Source organism: Antennarius striatus, chromosome 23, assembly GCF_040054535.1.
Source record: "Antennarius striatus isolate MH-2024 chromosome 23, ASM4005453v1, whole genome shotgun sequence".
Lineage (NCBI taxonomy): Eukaryota > Metazoa > Chordata > Actinopteri > Lophiiformes > Antennariidae > Antennarius > Antennarius striatus.
Genome location: NC_090798.1, coordinates 2,884,184 through 2,907,801, shown reverse-complemented (window position 1 = coordinate 2,907,801; position 23,618 = coordinate 2,884,184). Strand labels below are relative to the sequence as shown.

At 39.6% G+C, this 23,618-nt stretch overlaps 2 protein-coding genes across 4 annotated transcripts; both read left to right on the top strand.

The window, feature by feature from the left end:
- The first annotated feature begins 1,466 nt into the window (after positions 1-1,466).
- Positions 1,467-14,944, top strand: LOC137590201 (adenylate cyclase type 2-like). Of its 2 annotated transcripts, none has more exons than XM_068307658.1 (26): positions 1,467-1,596; positions 3,062-4,201; positions 5,382-5,579; positions 5,659-5,820; positions 6,262-6,411; positions 7,049-7,194; positions 7,678-7,789; positions 7,890-8,017; positions 8,274-8,432; positions 8,573-8,732; positions 8,955-9,131; positions 9,262-9,287; positions 9,500-9,553; positions 9,700-9,763; positions 9,905-10,002; positions 10,236-10,320; positions 10,416-10,553; positions 10,653-10,730; positions 10,901-11,076; positions 11,677-11,761; positions 11,906-12,064; positions 12,187-12,333; positions 12,420-12,527; positions 12,637-12,751; positions 13,101-13,225; positions 13,487-14,944. In XM_068307658.1, exons 2-26 carry the CDS (start codon positions 3,314-3,316, stop codon positions 13,619-13,621), a joined length of 3,873 nt encoding a protein of 1,290 aa, XP_068163759.1. In that variant the 5' UTR covers positions 1,467-1,596; positions 3,062-3,313; the 3' UTR covers positions 13,622-14,944. The 2 variants fall into 2 exon arrangements, with proteins under 2 accessions (XP_068163759.1, XP_068163760.1); XM_068307659.1 differs by having other exon boundaries at positions 1,494-1,596; positions 3,065-4,201.
- A 207-nt stretch (positions 14,945-15,151) lies between these two features.
- cyld3 (cylindromatosis (turban tumor syndrome) 3) lies at positions 15,152-23,430 on the top strand. 2 transcript variants are annotated; one of them, XM_068307667.1, is made up of 17 exons: positions 15,152-15,236; positions 15,473-15,693; positions 16,508-16,625; positions 16,957-17,114; positions 17,518-18,024; positions 18,179-18,284; positions 18,824-19,290; positions 19,412-19,577; positions 19,711-19,852; positions 20,181-20,303; positions 20,568-20,659; positions 20,764-20,827; positions 21,144-21,345; positions 21,455-21,563; positions 21,692-21,810; positions 21,939-22,146; positions 22,231-23,430. In XM_068307667.1, exons 2-17 carry the CDS (start codon positions 15,529-15,531, stop codon positions 22,413-22,415), a joined length of 2,931 nt encoding a protein of 976 aa, XP_068163768.1. In that variant the 5' UTR covers positions 15,152-15,236; positions 15,473-15,528; the 3' UTR covers positions 22,416-23,430. The 2 variants fall into 2 exon arrangements, with proteins under 2 accessions (XP_068163768.1, XP_068163769.1); XM_068307668.1 differs by lacking the exon at positions 15,152-15,236 and having other exon boundaries at positions 15,251-15,693.
- The last annotated feature ends 188 nt before the right edge of the window (positions 23,431-23,618 follow it).

The window sequence follows — 23,618 nt, the reverse complement described above, 5'->3', positions numbered from 1 at the left end:
ATTCTAAATTAAAGAACTGGACAGAAATTTCAAAAAAATGTATATAAACACAATGTTGTTTCAGAAAATGTGAGTGTATGTATGAAATCCCGCTGAACAGAAATCTTGCTCAGATAAATGAATCATTCTGGATGAATCACAGCATAAATCTGACAATATAAAATATAGCTCATCACAGCTGTAGATAGCTTCTATCTGGTGCAAACCATCTGCAGCCAAACCATGTTTATAACTCTATGTGTTTGCTTATGTTGTAAAATGGGTTGTTTGGCAATTTAGGGAACTATTACCGCACCAATAAACAGGTTTGATTTGAAAAGGCAAATTTAAAAAAAGGAGACCACACACGAAAGAGAAATGAAGCATCTGTCATAAAATAACTCAAGCATGGATTATGATGTCTCATTCTTATAGCTAATTAAAACTTACCCCGCAAAAATGTGGGACATGGCAGAACTGACAAGACAGCATTTTATGTTGACATTAAGAAAGACATCTATGCAGAACATTATAATTTCCTGTTCCCTTTTTTAATATCTTCCCAGGAGTTCTATTAATAAAACTATGAAAGAAACCTGAAACGATTTAATGAAGTTAATGAAAATCTTTGATTCAGCATTTTAAGATCAATTGGGTGGAGACTAGTTTGCAGTAGGATTATCGAGGAAGGTGCTCTTTGGCATTTGCTCAATGTGGGCACTATGACATGTTCTTTTGTGAATGTAATTTCCTTAAAATTAACAGTCAGTGCCTCATCTTTAAAGACAATATCCCTGTACTATATGTAACTATCATCATAATGATAATTATGATAATCCTCCAGTCATTCATATAGATTATAATATTTATGGTTTCATCTTAATTGAGTCATTGTTTACTGTTGTAATTTACATTTACATGGTACTTAGGTTAGATTATTAGTTGTAGTATTTTTTTGTTTTCTGGACAAATCAGTTACTATAAAGGTGTCATATGGCCTCATTGTAGTTCATACATCTTTATTTTCTAATTTGTAGAAGTAAAACAATCACAGAGAAATCTTGAAGAAAATAACCAACTAATTAATCAATAATGGGGAAATAAATGATGATTTAATGTCTTAAGATGGTTAAAAACTGGTTCCACCTGAACATGTCAAAAACATATCCTGCATTGACATTGATGCCTGAATGAAGTTTTGTTTTTGTTTTGTCGTTTTACTGCTTCCTGTTTTTAATTATTTAAACAACATTTCCTGATCATTCTTACATTTTCATTTTCAGGATTTTTACTAGTAACGTATTACAGAGCTCTTTTACAGATTACAGAATGTGAATACAGTATTTCCTCCTCTGCCGCTGAGGTCTGCCCTTTGACCTCTCCCTCCTCTCTTCTACGCTGCTGCGCTCGTGCTCGTCCTCGCCTGCTCGCTTTCCGTCGCGCGCCTGACTCGCGCTCGCTTCACTCAGCGTCTCGCGCGCTGATCCGGGCGGTGAATGCTGAACGCCTGGATCCGAAAAGGCGACGCGGTTTTTTTTAAATGTATTTTTGTCATTCACACTTAAATTTTACGGTGTTTGTGACGTTAAACGGAGCGTCGAGAGTAAAAACAATGAGGTAAGAATATTTTTTATTTTTATGAACATTAAACTTCCTTTCAATAAGTTCCTGTCTCTTAAATGCTAGGCTGTCAACTGTTTTCTAGTTTGTCACTCGTTTTACTTTTTTCATATCTATTGAATAAAATGTAATCTTGCTCCTGAACTGATGATGGTAACATAACTGAACTAAATTCCCTTTTAAATGCGCGTATTTAATGTTGGAAATGTAACTGTGTATTTGTGAAATGTGTGATAGTCCAATTGTGCGTGGAAAGTACCTTTTATACAAGGGGAACTGGATCTACTAAAAAAATTATTTTCAGTCAAACCCTTTTAGATATTTGCTGTTTGTATTAGATGTAATAATAATGATGATGATGACAATAATAATGATGATGATAAGGAGAAGAATAAGAATAATAAATGCCTATGAATTAACTAGAAATTTGCAGTCATAGATTTAACTCAACTGACTGACATTTCAAATTAAATGTGGCTAATTGTAACTGCAAAAACACTGAAGAAACTTGACTTAAATCATTCTTGAATTCTAATTAAGAAAGATATACCGCAATAAGAGACCAGACAGTAATAGATTACTTGAATAGCAAGTAATCTATTATGTTTATAGATTTATATTTATAGATTTATATTTATAGATCATCATTTAAGTTAACATTGGACCGCATTAGGTCAATCAAGGTGAAGGGAAGAATGATATTTATTACTGTGTAATCCCTGTGTGACTTTGGTATTAAATCGGTTGAGTACATATGGCAGAAGAGGCAGATTAAATGCAGTTTTAATCATGAAATTAACTTTGGCATAGGAACAAACACAGAAAGGAATCCATGTTATTAGAACTTCCGTGACGCCAGTCTTTCCAGTCCCGCCGCAGAACCGTGTTTATGTTCTGTTTTCTTCGCTGTTTTTCTGTTTATGCTCCTCTGGTGCAGAAATCGTGTGTCTTTGTCTACATCCTGTGGATGTGTTTCCCTGATGGGAATTTCCCAAAAAAGATCAATAAAGTATCTAACTATTTATCTGTGATATTTTACACTGATAAAAGAGAAGTATTAAAAGAACACAGTAGAACAGTACTATGTATGTAGACAATATTAAACATGGATTGGACAAAGTGTTTTAATGTGCACTGGGTGCGTCCATGGTATGCCATTCCGGTACACGCCTAAACAGTGTAAACTGTATGTTTGTGCATGAGTTTGTTTCAATGTGGAAGAACCTGCAGCTGGACTAACAAGTTCTTTGCATAGTGGAGGAAATGACGAGGAGTGATTTGTCATTAAACTGGTATTAAAACCATCCACAGGTAAGATGTTTGTTGCTGTTGTAACTTTGGCTGGCGACACTAACCTCTTTCAGGGAACATGAATGTTCAACAGTGAATTTATGTGCTTATTCATTGCTTTCTGCTAAACCTGTCACAGCTTTTTAAATAGTCTCTTTATTTTTTTTGGCAGCAGCACTATTCTTCAGTCCAGCATGGAGAAGCACCCATCATTAAGGATCATTCCTTAAAATGATCATTGGGACCTTAACAGATCTACGTAACCTCAGAGAGAACATTTGTCAGGAGAGCTCTTGGAGAGCACGGAAAACACGCAAAGTGAATCAAACTGAAAAAAGACAACAACAAAAAACGTGTTTTTTGTTTTCCGTGAGAAAACGCAAAGTTGACCAGTACATTGATAAGAATCGTCACATAGGTCACCATGCCGGGCCATTCACAAGGTTTTCAGAAAAAGGAGAGGCCTGCAGAAGAGGCAACAGGGGCTTCTTTAGTACCGAACATAATAGTTATCTCTACTGATGGAAGACAGACAATCAGTGACACCAACGTCCTGGAACTTGACAGTTTTTGTGAAACAGTGGACTCTACAAAACAAAACAGTGATAGCAATGTTTTGCAGTCAGGACTGAGCGAATTCCAGGTTCCTTTAGAAGTGGATTTGTTGAACCCACCAGAGAGTCCAGAAGATCCTCAGGACAATTCTTTGTTGAGCAGAACAGATGAAACCCTGCAGTTTACAGATCCCGATGCTCCGGCCAGCTCGTACGATAGCAGTGCCTCATTGCAAATGGACATCGTCTCAGACTCCAGCAGCACAATATCCAATCCTACTCTAACTAGCAGTAGGTCCAGAACTGAGCTCTGTGAAGAAGAGAGACCCGAGATAGATGAAAATGCCTTTGCAAAAACAAACAATACCTCTCCTGTCAATTTCTCTGATTCCAATTTAGAAGTTTCTCATTCGAACAGAAGTTGTCCAGTCTTTTACAGACACATTTCCAACATAGACTTGAATGTCAAACGAAAAGCCGAAAACTCAGTAAGCGACAGTCCACCGTTATCTCCTGCTGATTCTTTTGAAACCTACCAAACGAGGGACAGCATAGACATCAGGTGGGCCGAGGAGGACGTGGATCAGCGAAGCACCAAGTCCAGGCAGACTGTGAAAGAAGGATTGTGTTGCTGCTACCAGGCTTTCCACAGAGCTTGTCTGCAGTGCGTGGAAGAGACTCCAGCCATGCTGTCTGGACTGGTGCTGTCTATAGCCTTCTGTGTGTCCATCATCGTCCTCATTCCCACCACAGGAAGGGTGAGGCATAGACACACGGAGGATAGTTTGTGAATCTGCTGTCTTTATCTATTTATGCCATTGTAAAAACATTTTTACAGTTTTGCAATTTAGAAAGCAATGAAATTGTCACTAACAATAGAGTGATTCTATACAATTTAACAATTCGAAGAGGATATTAATGTGCCTCCAATACTCTAGCGTGATTGTCAACACATGCGCTTGGCTTGACAGCCAACTTCAACATAAGCCAAGGATTGTACCTCAAACCTGTTCTTCTAAAACTACACTGCATTCTTGTTCTGGACTCAGTTCACATTTCATTCCTATGAAGTTGTGTCACACGCACCAGATTCGTATTGTTTTAATGCGAACGAAGTTGTAGCGCATGACCAACTTTTGCTGTCCTCTTTCATTTTGTTTTCTTAAAGTGTTTTCCTTGATAACTTTATTACCTTAAAGCATGAACGTCAGTCCTTTCAGAACAGTACTTTGGGATCTGTGGTGTACAAATATTTGAATTGGTAGGATGTACTTATGCCCAACAACTCTTTTTTATACCCCTTCCAAAGGGGGCATATAGGACCAATCATATCCATCTGGTTAATTCTCAGTTTAATTGTACTTTAGTCTTAATTGACACCAAGGAGGACAAGTGATCGAGGCCTGGATTCAGATCAAAACATTTTTAATTGTTCAGGTGGAGGTTTGTGCTCTCTGAGTATTCCTGTTGGTTTTATGTTTTTATCATGGTTAAAACAGCTGAAGTCAGTTTTTGTGTCTTTGTGCTGTTATTCTGTTTTGATTTGGGTCTTCCCATATTATCACATATTGATATTTTACTATCATAATATTCAAACAGCACAGCCTCGTTTATATTGTAATATTATAAAAGCACAAAAAACATGTCTAAATTAGACTATTCAATCTGGAGTTCATGTCTGATGAATGAAGGTATTTTTTTTATTTTACTGAAGAGCAAAATTAGACAGTCAAACTGGAAGAATTTATACTAGATCAATGGTAAAGTAAATTAACATTGAGTGTTTCTTTGTGTCTGTGATAATAATTCCACGTTAGGTTAACAATGATTTGCTCCACTGCATCAAGCAGTGGTAAGAGAGATACTTCAGCCTGATACTTGAATCTGTGTTCCACTTTCATTTATGCACTAATCTGGTTTTTACCCGTCGGTGCACAGAACATCGACGTCCATGTTGGTGCTCTGTCGGTGGTGTGTGTGGTTCTCTGTCTGAGCGTCGTCCTGCTCGTCTGCCTGCCCTGGCTGGCCACGGTTAGGCGCTGTGGAGGAGCCTTAGCCCTCTTCGTCTGGGGAACGCTCTACATCACTGCCATAGTCTTCATCTTTACTGGTGGACCTGTCACTGCCTGGGAACAGGTGAGGAAGAAGCAAAAAAGAAAGATGTGATTTGTTTTGTGAGAGATGTGTCACATATCTGTTTTCTTTTCCGTCTCAGGTGGCCTTTTTCCTCTTCCTCTCTCTGAGTGTGTATACTGTGCTGCCTCTCTCTATGGCCTGGGCTCTGATGGTTGGGATCGGGACAAGCATTTCACACATCATCATCATCAGCGTCTACGTTCCTGTTACAAGCCCGGAGACACCAGACCTGGCTGTGCAGGTAATGATTAATTTTTTCATTTATTGAAATGAAGCTAGATCACTACCTTAGGTTCAGTGGCAGCAAAAATACCTTGCATTGAATCACAATTTAACACAAACGATAAACAAACTTTTTTTTTTTTTGGTTCTCCCTTAACTCATAATCACAAGTCAAGTTTTCTTAATGAAAAGCAAATATCTTTCTTAATACTATAATAAAACTTAAAAAAACATATAAATCACTGGGCTGTACACAATACTTTCAATGAAGGATGGAATACATTAATCATATTCACACACATTCCAAGTCATATTTTCTTGTAAATACAGTATCAGTTTTCCAGTGCTCTGTCATTAACAGATTGATTTATCACAAAAATAGTTCAGTTACTTTGCTGGGAACTTTAGAGGGTAATGATGAAAGCATCAATAATCATGTTTTCTGTGACGTCTTACTAAGCTGGTGGCCAATGCAGTGATGTTTCTGTGTGTGAACTGCGTCGGGATTTTCCATCTGTGGACGACCGAGCATGATCGCAGGAGGTCCAATCAGAAAAGGGAGGAGTTCAGCGCCGTACGCTCACAGAAGGAAATAAAGAAGTATCAGCAAGTATAAACAACAACTTTTATTTATTACACCGTATAGCTTTGAATACAAACAAGAGTTGTCTATTTGAACAAATTCATTTGATTTGACTTAGCCTTTATTTGCTCTGCTCCTTTTATGAATTTGCAATTCAGGTCACTTCACAAGCCTAACATCCTGAATGAGTCTAATGGTTTAGTTGCATTTGCATTTAATGCAGCTTATTTAAAATGCATAGGTACTGTTAAAAGGTATACTTTTCATAGACTCACACTTCTTAAAATGTTCTCTTTTGTGCAGCTTGTATAAATCATTCCAAATTCAAAATCATTACGTGTTATCACCCCCATTCAAGGGCTCTTTACCTGGATGACCAGTGTTTGGATACTATGTGCTTTTCTGGCTGTTGAGTCAACAAATTAATCATTGACTCGTCTGAAACCCAGCAGCAATAGAATACGCAAACTCAAACGGACACTATTCACAGCAAGCAAACAAATAGATGGAATGTGATCTACTGTGTCAATATGGCATCGCTTCAAAGAGGCTTTTGATAGCTGCCTATTCCTTTATATAGTCTGTGAGAACAGAAATCCACTGACCTGGTGTGCAAGGTTTCACAACTCATCAGTCCTCATCCTCTCTGTGTCCTTGGCAACAGGAGCGGCTCCTCCTGTCTGTGTTACCACGGTATATTGCCGTGGAGCTGAAGACAGAGGTGATAAAGAAGCTGTCCGAGCCAAAAAGCAGTGAGAAGAGTGATTCTAACTTCCACAGCCTCTACATACGGCAGCACAAAGGCGTCAGGTGATGATTATGTTGTCATATATTTAAGGGATGCTGAGTAGGTTTTCATGTTGTATATTTCTTGCTTAATCCTCGTCTTATGTCAGTTTGAGGGATGATGGAGCTGAAAGTTTCTGACCTACTTAAAGGTCTCATAATTCTTCGGCCTGTACCAAAGTGACACCTTTAGATTTTAAATAGTTTTATCAAAAAGGCTAAATTAAATGTCATGCTTTTCATTTCACCAGTTCATGTCTATAATGTTCTGTTGATGTACAAATAGGATTCCTTTCATACTAGAAAACCTTGGATTTGGATGATTGTCATACAAGTTCTGGATTTTGGCATTGTGTCTCATAGCCTTAATATAATATTTGACTTTCAGAAACCTGGTGCAAATCTGGCATTCATTGCCTCTCACCATGCGGTGTCTGTAGATATCTTACCTAAATCTGTTGTCATACAAACATATGCCTAACCTTTGCTTTGGTTTGGGCTGTGTAGCATCTTGTATGCAGACATTGTGGGCTTCACAAAACTTGCAAGTACCTGCACACCGGAGGAGCTGGTTGTTGTGCTCAACAAGCTTTTTGGCAGATTCGATGACATTGCCAAGGTGAGCATCTGACAGAGACTTTTAATTTCCTACAGTTTTGTATCAGCTATGGGTCTGATAACTCCCTATTCTACCCCTCTGTATGTCTTTCCATGTGTAGAAGAATGGGTGTCTTCGCATTAAGATCTTGGGTGACTGCTACTACTGTGTGTCTGGTCTGCCTGACCCCATCCCTACTCATGCCAGGAACTGTGTTCAGATGGGACTGGACATGTGTACCGCCATCAGGTCAGTTGTTCTTATATCTTTTCCAACCACAGGAACAAAAGCTGTTCAGAGCTTCTAATTTGCATCTTCATCTGCTATAGATTGTCAGATGTTCTTGTGACTTTGATGGTTTTTTTTATTTCACTTGTTTTTCCATAATAACTGAAACTATAAATAATGAATGAAGCAGTAAATATTAGCATTTTGTTATTTATTCCTTTAGCTCTATGGACACGACTCACAACTATCTCTCTCTAACTATATCCTCTCCTTTTAGTAAACTGAGAGAAGCGACAGGGGTGGAGATCAGCATGAGGGTGGGTGTCCACACCGGCAATGTCCTCAGTGGTGTGATTGGCTTGCAGAAATGGCAGTATGACGTGTGGTCACATGACGTTACATTGGCCAATCACATGGAGTCTGGAGGTCTTCCTGGGTGAGAAAAACTGAAGATTTACTCAAAAATATATTTTTTATAATGTGTAAAAAAGATGCATTCCAGGTTTTGCTGCTTCGCTACATTTTTTTGAGTAATCATTTTTAACTACTTTGTAACAATACTGTCCCTGTTTTTAGGCGTGTACACATCACAGAGGAGACACTGCAGCACTTAAATGGAGCATATCAAGTGGAGGAAGTTAATGGGAGCAGTCAGGATCCCTTTCTGAAAGGAAGAAAAACATATCTGGTGATTGATCCCCACAAGCCTGACAGCAAACCCCAGAGACCTAAACGGGTAGGTGTGCACACGTTTAAGAATGTAGAAATGGAGTTTATTGTGTAGGGTTAGGGTTGAGGAAAATACCTGCAAATTAATAGATCAGAAAATTTCTCTGCAAATCTTTCACTCTTGTATGTTTTGTATGGGGATCAGTTGAACCTGCAAACTGACTGATTGTTCTACCATGTTTTAATGAATTAATTTTAATTAACACATTATTTTTAAAATAAATTTCAGCCAGACACACTTGCACCAGTAGAGAACAGACAGCGTGCATCGGTCAGAATGTCTCAGTACCTGCAGTCCTGGCGGACCATCCACCCATTTGCAGACCTGAGCAACCCCAACGGCAAACACGCTAAGAAGCCAGTCATGTCCACCAATGCTGTTGCGAACCAGTCACAGCAGTGTGAAGTATGCATTTTTTTGTGAGAATGTTACACATAAGCTTTGGTCTTTTGATTGTCCCTCAGCAGGGTTGATCATTTATGCTGCATATTGGGTAAGGTAATAACGGATTAATATGTTTGTGTGTTTACTTTAGGACGGATCATACCAGAATAACTCTTGGTAAGTTTTTAGGTGTTTCAGAGGAACTAGAAAAAAAATGCAATGAACCACGCATCAGAATTAAGTAAAACTAGAATGAAGCATGCAGAATTTGGTACAATAGATCTCTCCTTCTCGTCTTCTAAAAAACATGAACTGAATATAGTTCAGTGTAGTTTAGTGTAGTTTGAATGCAGTTTGTGATTAAGGGCTGTCTTCTTGTTTTGTCCCAGGTTGGTGGTGGACGCCAATGTTAGGGGATCACTGGACACGATAGACATTGCAAGGTCAGTCTTCTTCTAAACATGTTGATAGAAATCTGTACAAATGTGTGTGTCTCAAAGCTTCTTCAGTGTGAAATGCATATAGGCGAGGTTTCACTGAATTCACAAATAAATGTTAGCTCACAGTGGTTTCTGATTTTTTTGTTTAGGAGAAGACTAAAGAAGCTCAACTGTTTCACTTTGCTTTTTAATGACCTGAGCCTCGAGAAACAGGTAGGTTCGTCTTCCAGACAGTCAAATAGAGTCATACGTATGTCTGTGCAATATTTTATGTTTGGACAAGCATGATGCATCCCGGTGTGTTTGCTAATCAATTACTTCTACTTGTTTGACTCATCTGTCTTTGTGTTCTAGTTCCTCTTTTCTGAAGTGAGAGGTTTGCACCATTCATTGAGCTGCTTGGCTTTAGTCTTCATCACTCTTTTCGCCGTCCAGATGCTCGTCTCTAAGAAGTGAGTTATAGTCACTTCATACTTTTTTGTTCTGAATAAAATCAAAGTAAAATTAAGCTGTTAGTAATTTTCTTTGTTAAATCTGTCTGAGTCTGTCAGTCCTAACTAATCAAAATGATTTAAATTTGGTCCTTCACCCAGCTTCTTCCTCAACAACATACATCAACACACCTTTATTTTTGAGTGAGGGTCTAACAGTTTAAATTATTTATTGTCACCCCTACAACACACAGTAACTTTGAGATGGCTGTGTCATACGGTGCGACCTTCCCTGTACTGGTTCTGCTCCTGACAATCGCTTTCACTGGATACTTGGAGGTAAATCAGTGTCGATCAGCAGCACAAAGTTTCAAATCGACAGCTGATCTCTCATATATACTGTTCTAAGTGTCTGACTGTAATTGTGCTTCCAGAAAATGCGTTCCAAGATGCCATTGGGTATTCAGTGGTTCACAGGACTGTCCCGCGGAGTCTCCACCCGGGCAGTGCTGCGAATCTTTGTCGTCACTCTTGGTGTGCTCATCACTTTGCTCATGGCCTTCCTCAACATAGTGAGTTCCTTTTTTCTCTCACTAACGCTTTTCTTTCCATTTTGAACTTTTGATACATTTATATTTTTTCTCTGTCACACTTTTGGTTATATCTTGCAGGTGTTCCTCCCAGGAAACAACTGCACATCTATAACCAACAGGACAGAGCTGGAGGAGCTCAATCTCTACACTGTACCGGTAAAGAAGTGCATAGCCTTTTGTAGATATGTCAGCCTTTTCTTGGCCTTTTCAGCTGTTAGCAGTCAGTGTTAATTTTTTTTTAACTTCCGAAGGTCAATTCTTTCTTAATTTATAACAGACAAAATACATTTTTCTCCTCCCATTAACCTTGTTCTTCAAATGCCCAGTACTACGTGTACTGCTGCCTGCTGGCCATGCTGGGAGTGATCGTGTTCGTCAGAACGTGTTTGTCTATGAAGGTGTTCCTGCTCACCCTGGCTGTGGTGGTTTACCTTGCCCTCTTTCTTCACGTTTACGCCCCGAGGTCGCAGTGCCTCATCGATTTACTTTACAATGACAGCAGGTGAGTGACACACAGATTCTTATTCAATATAATCATATTCCTACCCAAGGGGTTCAATCATCCTTTATGTAACTGGACATTACTTTCAAATTCAAGACAAACTAGCTGCACTAATTTCTAGTAGCTTTGATATACAGTACCTGTATATTTTTTTGCTCAAATGGATTATATTTTGTAGTCGCTATACAAGAGTATGATTAAACTATTTGCGTAAAGAGTGTGTTCAGACTTAATAGCCGCCTACAAATTCTCACAGACTTTAAAGTTAACCTTGTCAAGTTCACTTTTGTCTCGTCTACATTCGTTCACTGCTATCTTCATCCTCATGCTGTCTGTCTTGCTCAGCCAGAGGTTTAAATATTCTGCCTTTGTCTGATACTCTAAAGATTATGTATCCCCTTGGTGTTTCAGATAACCATCAGTTATTTTAGACTTTTCTATAGTAAGAACTATGGTAGCCAACCTGATTGACTTTAAGATACAAGACACTCTTGTCTGAGAAGTTATGCAATGGAAAGGAAAATAAGACAGGTGATAGTTCAGTCACCCAGACTAACTGTTTGGCTCTTAATATAAGAATGTGTGTGTATTTATCAACAGGCCAGGAGTGCTGAAGGACCCTCAGATCATGTCTGGGCTTTGGCTGGTCATCTTTTACATAATATGCCTCATATTGGCCAGACAGGTATGTGCGTCCTGACAGATGTTAATAAAGTGTGTTTTTCCACCATTTCAAAAAGTGTTTGTTGCACCCGTGTTCCTCATTTTTAAACAACTTAACTTGGATCCACATCAATCTCTGATCCTTCCTTTCCTATCTTTCTATTAGGATGAGCTAGGTTGCCGCGTAGACTTCTTGTTGGATCGATGTTTCAAGACGGAGAGAGAGGAGATGGAGACAATGGAGAACGTCAACATGCTCCTCCTTCAGAATGTACTGCCATTCCATGTTGCTGCCTTTTTCATTGGTAAAAATGTTCGCAACCAGGTAAAGAAAATATTAATTCATTTTGGCATTGCCGTTCTGGGCGATCATGTGCAAAAATAATCAGAACAGATTTGACTGTGGACTTTATTGAATCTTCTTTACTATTAAAAACGATGTTTCAGGACCTGTACAGTCAGTCGTATGACTGTGTGTGTATCATGTTTGCATCGGTGCCTCAATTCAAAGAATTCTACAGCGAGAGCAGCGCCAACAGAGGAGGCTTGGAGTGTTTGCGCCTCCTTAATGAGATCATATCAGACTTTGATGAGGTATGAGGAAGAAAAAAGTATTCTGTACTATCAGTTTCAGCATCTTCGTAACTATCTGACCTTATTTTCTTGTCTATGTTGTGCAGCTTCTGTCTAAACCTAAATTCTCTTCAGTGGAGAAGATTAAGACTATTGGCAGCACATACATGGCTGCTACAGGCTTGACCTACTCACCTCTGACAGATGAAAGAAAGGTTTGCTATCTCTCATGGACCAACTGATCTATTGTTCAATTTTATTTGCTTACTTTTGTAAAAGTATATACCTGTTCCATATTATAACGATCTCTGGCTCCCCCTGCAGAAAGTTGAGATGTCCTACACTCATGTGCGCTCCATGGTGGAGTTTGCCATCGCTCTGATGGGCAAAATGGAAGTTATTAACGCTCACGCTTTCAACAGCTTCAAACTCAGGATCGGTGAGTTTATCCTAGATGAATGCACAAATGTTTGTTAATAAATCTGAAGCCTAGGTGACTTAAACTTGTTTCTTTGTCACCAAACCTTATTTACCATTTTAAAGGTTAAAAAAAACTTACAATATAGATGTTCACTTAGCTAGTATGATTTACAATGATCTATCCAAAACTGACTCAAAACCCATTTTGTTCAAATTGTAATAAAGACAGATTTAGCAGATTCTTGTGCACCAATTTAGTGTTTGACTCATACAAAAATGTGAAAGTTACAGTACATTGAAGTTTGAGATAAAGGTAAGAATTGGAGGTTGGACGAGGTTTTATGTGACTTTTGGTCATTTACTTGCAGGAATAAACCACGGTCCAGTGATTGCAGGAGTGATTGGAGCTCACAAACCTCAGTATGATATCTGGGGGAACTCTGTTAATGTGGCCAGCAGAATGGACAGCACTGGAGTGTTAGACAAAATACAGGTCAGATAAAAGGATGGGAATGGATTATATGTTGAAATACAGGACACATTCTAGCTCAGTAAGAAATTTAAATAGAAATTAACGGAGCAGAACTTACTCTTATAATAAAAAGCCCAAATATAATCACATTTTTGTAGGAACAGTGTAATATAAGGAAACAAGATAAAACAAGTAACCACATCAAACTAAAACCATGTCGGAGTGTATCTGGTGACAAAAAGAAACCTCATTCATTCCCTCATAATTTCTTTCTATTCCCAGGTGACGGAGGAAACAGCGCTGATTGTTGAGAGTGTCGGATACAGCGTGACCCTCAGAGGGAAGATTAATGTGAAGGGCAAAGGGGAACTCACCACTTACTTTGTTAACACGGACCAATCCTCTCTTCAATTCTAACACTGATTGTGATTCACATTTATCTGTCGTTACCTGCATCCAAGATATGCTGCTTGTGTGAACTGTTTTAACTGACAACACATGAATCATTCTGTGTTCTCGTAGAGGTAAACACCAGTCACATCCAGCAGCGATGTCTGTATATAATCATCATGATAATCTGCACTTCATTACTGCTGAGAGGAACAGCATGGACAAACACCTGTTGGACTTTTACACCTGTGAAGCATCTGTCTTTGTCTTTTGATGAGACACTAAATGAACGGTTAAATGAAGACACTTACTGACAACTGGAAATTCAGCGCTTTCTGCTTTTGACCCATGTGATGGCAAACCACGTAGCTTACTGTAATGTACCTGTACTGTATCTGGCTGATACAAGATCAAATCCCCATAAAACTCTTTTTACTGAAGTATTCTGAATAATCAGTAATTACGTTTGTGGTGCACAATTGTAAAACGTTCGTTTATTTGAAAGAAAAAATGTCCATCTGAAATATTAATGTTGGAGGATGGAGGATGCTTTAAAAGTGCCTTATTCCTCAAATCAAGATATTTTTGCATTACATACGTAAAATCACAGTACAGCATTGTTGTTTCAGCTCAGATTTTCCCAGCGTTAGAAGCTTTTGTATATAAATGAAGGACTAACAAGGCTTTTTGTATAATAGTAACACACATCAAGAGGAATAAGATGAATGGGGGGGGGTCAAGTCACTCACAGCCTAGGAAACAGAAGATACCTGTGTAATATGTGTTTTTCTTTTATCTGTTTTTATTGTGAAATTCTGTAGTTTTACATTTTACACAGGGATTGAGCTCCCATCCATCCATCTTCCTGTAGATGAGGCGATCGTAATCGTCTCATCCACAGCCTCTGTTTATCTGCCTTATGGATCTCAGTGGGCTATAAGGTGAAAGGCAGGGAACACCTCAAACAAAAAGCCAGCTCATCGTGGGGTGGATTGGGCTCCCTCATAACGTCAATTCCTCATGTACAAATAAAAAAGGGTTTATTTAAGGTGTTAGACACTGAACGATGGAGAACTGCTGGTCAGTGTTCACTGCTTGATATAGAGATTTATTAGAGACTTCTGTTTTAAACTGACATTTGATGCTGTAACATACCTGCACTCAGGCCTAAGGATGTGTGCTATGAAAAGTTAGACAATGCACATTTAATCTTGCACTTTTCAATGTTTTGTCTTTTATAGGGAGTTTTGGATTACAAACAGTGTTGAGTAGATTTATTGTACACAAACCGTTTGTTTGTCTGGAATGATGTGAAGTGTGAATGAAAAAAGAATTTGCGTTTGTTCTGTATAGGGAAATATTTTTCTATCATATTTATAATCTAATAAAAACATTTGTGAATTGCTGTCGCTTCTTTAACGAACACCTTTCCATTTTGAAGAAATGTGGAATTTCCTACAGCCAAAAGAACGCCCATCTACGCTCTGATTGGTTTAAAAGTCCTGCCCAACTTTCTCCACTTGCTATTGGCTGGCGCTGCTGTCAGTCACACCTCTTCCTGGTTCGCAGGGGCGATTTGTTATCAAAACGTAGCTCATTTAAATGAAATGGGAAATGTTGACGGTCATATTTAAAGGAGTAGGTGAGTGTTCTACGAACGCTTAAAAGTTGTTGTCAAAGTTATAAACATGGTTTGGTAGCAGGTCGATAGTGTTTCAGAGGTAGAAGTCGCGTCTTAATGGATTTTACAAACTGAATTGTCAAAAGAAAGTTGATATATGAAGGCTAGCTACCAATGTCGTTCCTTGTTTGACACATGAGGGACGCACTCAACCGCTCTACGTTTGTTTTTGAATAATTATTTATCTTAATTTGTAGGGAAATGAAGGTTAAAATTCGTCAGTGACGCTGTTGCACATAAGGACGCGCAAAAGATGTCAGGGGCGCTTGAGGCAAACAGGAAGCGTCGCCCCCCCAAAATGTTCTTGATCTCGACCGATATGAAGGTCCAGGACCAGTTGGACGGTACCATTCGGCTTCTACGGGGGTTCATGTGCCAGGAGCAAGACAGGACCAGGGACGACCACCTTTGGGTGAAGGTAACTGACCTGAACATGAACTGTTTTTCCATAATAGAGCTACCAAATCTGGGCAAAGGGGCATTTTGAAACAAGAGCTTTATTTATAATACAAAACCACTTAAAGTGTTAGTTAAGATTGTTAACTCAAGTCTTTACCCAACGTACTGTCAAACACTTCAATATGTATTTCATGGGTAGAACAGTAGCTTTAGATTGTCGAGCAATTTGTTGTTTTTTTGCACATTGAATATGTTTATATTTTGGACACTTAATGAGGAAATATGTGGCCAAATAATTGATTTTAAATAAGCATTTCTTCACCTAAATTGAATTGGCTCCAAAGGAAGATTTGTCTTGCAGCTATGCGAAGACACACATAATGCTTAATAAAATATACATACATAATTATAGAAAGCAGAAAAAATTATAGAAATACCTGCAAACATGCTTAGTCCCCACAAGGCAAAACAGGCAATACTTTTAAACTTCTCATGTTGATGACACCCTACAGAAATTATTATATTTTCTTATTTGTTTATGTTGATAGGTTAGATTCCATGTGTTTATCTATATTATGTTTGTCTATGTCTTATTCTGATTGTTTAGTGAGTGCTGTTGCATGTTTTTGTTTATGACAAATGGTGTCCTTGTCATATGTAAAACCTCAGATACCAGACTAAATGATAAGGTTTAACACATGCTGCTGAATCACCCCCTTTTAAGTTGGGTATATACTTAAAAACTGTTCCCTCCTTCTGTGGAACTCGCCTCTTATTTCTTTTCTCCTCTCTCCCACACATCTGTCTTTCCTTCTGTTTTTGTTCTCCTGCAGGTGTTGGATAATGACATCATGTTAAAAATAGAGAGGAAGTTCCTGCATGAAATCCCAGCTGAACTGAGTGGTTTATTGGAGCCTGTGTCTGATCCAGAGACCCGCCTCAGACTTCTAAGTAATGCATTAATTTAAAGTTTGTAGAAATTATTGATTTTACAGATAATCCAAGTGGAAGGAGTAGAATTAGTTGTACAATAGTATTAGTATAAGATTGGTACTTTTGTATAATGAATATGTTGCATATAAATACTGATACTGTTCATAATAGGCTCTTTTTTGGTGTTTCAGACACATTTACATAAAATTAGAAAACAAACCACATTATGTTTCTTGTTATTGTTTGTGTGCTATTAAAGAGTCTTGTAGAAAAATTGGAAAGACTTCCCGATGTTCATTCATTCGGCCTTCCCTCTGTGGTCAGGGTTTCATTGTTTTATACTTTTTAGGCAATCCGGGGAAGCTGCAGCAACTGGGAAATTTACCTGTCGATGCTCCGCTGTGGGTCCAAATTGGGAAACAAGATGAGATGGCGGAAGCAGAGCTTAAATACGTGGGGCCGTTGACTAGAGGGAGCAGCGCTGTCATTTTTGGGGTACAGCTCAAGGTAAGCTAATTATTCACATGCCTCAAAGGATTTAACCAAATACCATAAACTAAATCCTTTCAGATTTCAGACACTTTTAATAAGTGGTGTTAGAAAAAAATGTAAATAACAATCATAAAGTAAAATGCTTCGGTTTTCCTCAAAATTGGAACTAAAATAATATCAAAAGTGAATAGGTTTTTATTGAAATTGTAAGTTTGGTATAGTTATTGTTCAAGTAATTGAACATAAATTGAAAATAAATGCTACAACTGCAAATATAGGTTTTCATAGACTGACAATTTAGAAATAAGTTTGGTGAAAGAAAAGAGCTCACAAAGTCCTGCAGATGATCAGAATTTACGTGTAAATAACTTGTGTTCTTACGCTCTGTTGTTGTGTTCTTACTCTTACTCCTCTGCAGGGTTCTGCAGCAGGTAAAGGAATAAGTAACGGTTCCTATAAGGGCCACCGGCTCTTCAGTTGCCCTGAAGGCTGTGCCCTCTTCCTTCCCGTGAGCCACGTCCGGATCCGTCACTGGTCTCGCGGCAACAGCTCTGATGCACAGGAGCGAATCCGCGAGCGGGAACACCTTCGCGGCAATAATCACTCCAGCAACGGGCACCATAACAACGGCAGCCGTCCAAATCATCATATCCAGCAGTCCAGTCGTCACATTAGTTTCCGTCAGCATCGTCCCAGCAGCCCTCCTCCGCCCAACTCTTCCGGGATGCTCTCTCGAAGGGCAGAGCCGTTACACAACCCTGTTCAGGATCAGATCCGTACCCGAAGCCCTGTGTCGCCTCCGTTGTTCCATGCTGGACAGCGGGTGTGTTTCCCTATGGAGGACAAAGTATATGGTGGGGAGGTGGGCTTCTGTGGTCCCCTACCTGGCCGGTCTTCATCAGGGATGTACGTTGGGGTCCTTCTGGTCAGTATTATTTGGCAAATAAAACCGTAGTTGTGTCATTTAACAAAAAGATTTTGTTTAAATTGATTTAAACTATTATGCAAAATGTTTTTGCTTAAATTTTTGATCACTGTTTTAATCTTTAAGTCTTGTCTTTCTTTCTTTTTTGTGACAGGACGCTCCTGTTGGTGACTGGGACGGGTTTTATAAGGGAGAGAAGCTCTGCCACATTCCTTCCTCCCTTTATGGTCTCCTTCTACCAGCCACAAAGGTTTCCTCAGGTATGGCGGCTGTTTACACAGCAAGGCCCCAGACACCATAATGTGTTCAACATTAGCTGAGAGTATGAAACAAAGTCTATTAGAACCATGTTATTAATTAAGGAGCAGCTGAAATTAAATTAAGGCCTGTTTCCTAGAAAATTGCATTTACTGGTAAAATTATGTGTGAATGCTGTTTTCTGAACATGAGCTGATTAAGGATTTACGATACAGTTAGTTACAGAAATACCAAAATAAAAAAATGTCTATATCATGATTGGTCAGCACTAACGTATTGTTTTTGGTTAGTATTTCTGTACTGTGATTGGTCAACACAACTGATGAAAGGTGCTTAACTGGTTGACAGCGAAAAAACGTATGAAAGGAGAAAAATAAAGAGTAGATTAACTAGAGTATTAACATCTGGTCTACCTTTGCTATCTGGAGGCAACATTTCTCAGTATTTGACATAATTAAACTTAATTAAACTGTTCACATATATTTAGAGAAGACTTTAACCCCTGCTGTAAACTCCTAACTCTGGTTCCATTTCCTCTTAGAACCTAAAACCCACCGTCACAATCCTCTTCTGCAACATCCCAAACCCATCCTGAAGCCCGTGCCTCCTCCCATCACAAAACCAGGCCTGGTGTCGCCAACCGCGTCTTCTCCTAAAATTGCCCTGATGCCCCCGGGTAAAGAAGCTCTGAAAGCCCCTCCTCTGCCGCCACCAAAACCCACCCACAAACCGTTGCTTCCACCTCCGCTCCCGCCTCCTAAACCCCGAAACATAACGCCACAGATCGACGCCGACCAGCTTCAGCACACCAATGGCGTCCACAGTTTTCCCTCGCCTCTGATGTCACCCGACAGCGCAGAGGCTGCGCGTGAGGACGACGAGGCGGGATCGGAGGGCGAGCTGGAGGTGGGATCGATGGTGGAAGTGAACGACCCGCCTCTGTTTGGGGTTATCCGCTGGATTGGCCGGATCAGTGGAATTTCAGAGCGAGTGGCAGGAATCGAGCTGGTGAGACTGAAGTTGAAATGGAAGATCTTCACATATAAATGAATGTTATTACTAACCATAGCAAACTGAGGTTTTATTTCTGTTACCTGTTGTGATTTGTTGTCTCTCTCTGCTGATTCAGGACCAGGAGCTCTCTGCAGGAACAGACGGCAGCTACCTCGGCGAACGTCATTTCCGTTGCCCACCCAATAAGGGGCTGTTCGTCCAGCTTCGGAAATGCAGGAGGGACTCCAGGTTTCCCGCCCCCGAGACGCCGGTCAATCAAGTGGAGCGATGCAACTCCGTCGGTAGGAAAACACTCAAGTAGCCTCAGACGTAGACAGCTCATTGTGGAACAGGAGGACATTCACTCAGCCATGATATTCATGTCCAAGTGAACATAAGAGTGAAGTTTTAACGTATGACACTGTCGCCTCTCAGCCTTTGCAGAGTGGGGCAGCGAGCGGGTGGAGGAGCACACTCCTCCTGTGGAAGGAGACGAAGCCATCGAGCTCTACCAAGGCTGGAAGAGAGGAATCCAGGGTCACCTCAACTCCTGCTACCTGGACGCCACTCTGTTCAGGTAAACTCTTATGTGCCTGAAAGAAAAAGAAAAAAAAAGAAATTGATGGGTAATAAACTTAAAAGTCATCCAGATGTGAAATTATTCATAAAATTATTACAAACAATGAAATATCATAAATGTGCTTCATAAAGTCCTACATGGTTTATGGTTTGGACTGATTGGACTTGTGAACTCCTGTGGTGAATTGGTGGCTCTATTGTTATTTTAGAGAAACAGATGATTAGTAGGAGCTCTGATTTTTCCCATCAACTGCAATTCTATGTCAAAACAAACAGCAATGGCTGCTTATTTTCTTCCATCTGTCCTGTTAATTATTTCTCGACAGCCTCTTCTCCTGCTGCAGTTCAGCAGACTTGGTTTTATTCTGGCCTTCTGACCCTGAAACGGACCAGAACCCCAGTCAGGCTCAGGACCTGCTGCGTTGTGAGATAGTCAACCCACTGCGAAGGTGTGTAGATAAAGTATAAAATATATGTGTTCACCTTTAAATGCAGGACTTTTGCCTGATGTTGTGAATGTTAGTACTTTAACTTAATGAGGACAATCATAAAAATGTTGGAAATCAATAAGAAGGACCAGCATCTACTGAATCAGAAAAAAGCAACACACTGTGTGGAACATTAAGATCCCATTTATGTTACTGCTCCCATCCCTGGTTAAAGTTCATCTAATAGTTCGCACAAGTTAATCTTGTATTCGGTTTGTTGTTAAGGTACGGCTATGTGTGTGCCAGTAAAACCATGGCCTTGAGACGGCTGCTGGAGGCTGCAAACAGGGACATGGGCTTCACCAACCAGGAGAAAGGTGTGCGTTTGTGTGAAAGCATGCGTGGCGCATGCCATTAGTGCTCCGCAAGTGTATCGGTATTTGTGTGAGGAATGCTGTCATGCTGCTGATGTTTTGTCCAGATCCTGAAGAGTTTCTCAACAAGCTTTTCCAGCTCCTCCACGTCGAGCCGCTCCTCAAGATCAGGTGACTCTTTGTGTTCGTATATAAGTCAGGTAGGAGTGAATCACACCGTGTGAAAGAGACGCGCGCATCATTTGAGTCAGTATGACACAGGCCGAGACTGAATTCTGTGTGTTCAGCTCAGCTTATTTCTGTATCTTATGTGAGGTTATAAATAATATTAACCTCATTTATACAGCATGTTTACAGCTGCAATTAATAAAAGTAAATAAATACAAAATCTAAGATAATAATATACAAAACAATGATTACCATTTCATTCACAGAAACGGAAAATCTTAGAGATTTCATGAAGATTTTTTTTCTTCCATTCTTGCAGGTCAATGACTCAACAGCCTCAGGAGTGCCACCTCTACCAGCTGTTCCCACCGACCGTTCCTCCCTCCCCCTCCTCGCCTCTCCCTCTCTCCCCAGTTGACTCCCCTATCCCACTCACCTCCTCATCCAGTCGGACGAGAGTCGCCAGTGTCCAGGAGCTGCTGGAGTCTTCCTTCCTCCACGCTGGCCTCAAGTTTGTGGAGGTGACAGAAGCAAGATTGAAGATCTCCTGTTCTTGTTCTATAAACAAACAATAATGAAACAATAAATTCATAATTTACAGATTAAGTTATGAATTGATTTCCCCTCCAGGCTCCCTCCTGCCTCTTACTGCTCATGCCTCGATTTGGAAAAGACTTTAAAATGTTTGACACCATTTTGCCCACCCTCAGTTTGGACATTACAGACCTGCTAGATGACTGTAAGGAAAAACTACAGGAATCAGCATTTTAGCAACGTTTTATCTCATTACTGATTTGGTTTTATACATTTAAGTGCTTATTTTTATTACTTAAGTATAAATAATGAGTATTTTTGTTTTTAACTCAGCTCTGAGACAGTGCAGCATCTGTCAGGCTGTAGCAGAGTGGGAGTGTCTCCAGTGTTATGGAGACTTAGACATCACTCCAGGTCATCTCAAACAGTACTGCCAGACCTGCAACACACAGGTTGGTGTTTCAGTCTTTGCTCATTTGCAGCCTCCAAAGATTTCCAAGTTGAAAAGTTTCAGGTTTTACGGCCTACTTTTCCATCTCTGCTGTTCAATGCTGTGTCCATCTTTTATTCTGGCCTCCAGGTCCACAGTCACAAGAAGCGAGCGTCCCACAGCCCGGTGAAAGTAACTGTACCAGATGGGCCGTGGACGGGCCCTCTGGTCTGCACCCGCCAGAGAATGTCTCTCTTTGCTGTAACATGCATTGAGACCAGCCACTATGTGAGCTTTGTAAAGCACGGACCCCTCTTGACCGACTGGCTTTTCTTTGACAGCATGGCAGACAGGGAGGGTGAGAGATTCAGTTACATGATGCAAAACCAAAGTGTTAAAGTGTTTTAAAAGAGCTCCCATATTTCCATGTGATCCCACCCAGGTGGCGAGAACGGCTTCAATATCCCTCAGGTGAGGGCGTGTCCAGAAGTGGGGCGCTACTTCAGCCTGTCGGAGGAGGAGCTGAACAGAATCGACCTGGCGTCTTTAAAGGAGTCCGCCCGCCGCCTGCTCTGTGACTCCTACATGTGTCTCTATCACAGCCCTGAGCTCAGCCTGTATAAGTGATGTGGGTGCACAACAAAGTCTCGTGAGCGTGAAGCAAAATGCTGTTCAACTGACACAAACGAATTTCCCTCAGGCACTCAGTATTATCTAGTGGTAAAATTACAACAAAACAATCCAGAAAAAAAAGTCTTTTTTTTAGCCTACCAGTTTAGTGATGAAATGTTTTGGGTGATCTTGGCCTCAGTTTGTGAATCTCATGCTTTGATACATTCAAATAATAGACTGAAGTGTCCACTGTTACAAAACTGTTTGAATGTTTCATCACTGCAGTTCTAATGCATCAAATTTTGTTCTTGCACAATACAATGTGATTTTTTTTGTTTCCTGGATAGGACACATACTATAAACTGGTTAATCTGCATTTTTATTATTGTGCAACAGAAGGAATATTTTGTCATTTTAACTGTTAAGAATATTTCAGACCTGTGTGGATAGATTTAGTTTGAAGTGTCGCCTAACTTTCTTAAATTAGTTGCTGACTGTGTGGAACTGACAACCTTTTGTTTCATGTAAAACAAACAAACTTAGTTAACAGACAACTTAGTTAACAGAAAACTTAGTTAACAAGAAAATTAAGTTTTTGTTGGATTATTACTTACTGCATCTCTCAATGATAGGCCTCAGTTGTTTAGTAAAGGAACTAAAAAGTCATTGTGCATTTAAATCACACCCTTAAATTGGAATTAGATTCTAATTTTGGCGAGTAATTTGTGCATTCATAAAGTTGATAATAGATTACTCTAATGTGTGGCAGTACTTATCTTCACTCATATGTGCCAATGTTGATAATACCGTACTCAAATACTGTCCAGAGCCACTGTGTCTGTACTGCACAACACATGTTCAGTTAAATTTGCACTCCTGCTTACATGTTATTATGTGTATATGTATATAAAGCTATTGTACTGCTTAAGGGGTATTGGTTATAATGTCCATCCTAATAAACATGTTTATAGTATTGTATTTTGTGTTTCAGTAATTTTCAGTGTCAGTCTATCCACACGTATTAAATGCCATTCAGTAGCTCAATTAAAATTTTTAATTTTTTAGCAATGTAAAATGGATATTTTCATTGAAGATGGCTGATAATAACTAAAGATCAATAATCCCATTTTGATCATACTGAGGTGAGAAAAAATGCGATAAATGTATTTCGTTCTTTACAATTCATTAAATCAAAGTAAAAAAGAAACACGATGAACC

Coding starts and splice junctions, on each gene's coding strand:
- LOC137590201 (XM_068307658.1), top strand. CDS start 3,314: ATGCCGGGCCATTCACAAGGTTTTCAGAAAAAGGAGAGGCCTGCAGAA. Junction 5,821..6,261: donor CACCAGACCTGGCTGTGCAG/GTAATGATTAAT, acceptor CGTCTTACTAAG/CTGGTGGCCAATGCAGTGAT. Junction 12,334..12,419: donor TCATATCAGACTTTGATGAG/GTATGAGGAAGA, acceptor TATGTTGTGCAG/CTTCTGTCTAAACCTAAATT.
- cyld3 (XM_068307667.1), top strand. CDS start 15,529: ATGTCAGGGGCGCTTGAGGCAAACAGGAAGCGTCGCCCCCCCAAAATG. Junction 20,828..21,143: donor GAGCCGCTCCTCAAGATCAG/GTGACTCTTTGT, acceptor CCATTCTTGCAG/GTCAATGACTCAACAGCCTC. Junction 22,147..22,230: donor CAGCATGGCAGACAGGGAGG/GTGAGAGATTCA, acceptor GATCCCACCCAG/GTGGCGAGAACGGCTTCAAT.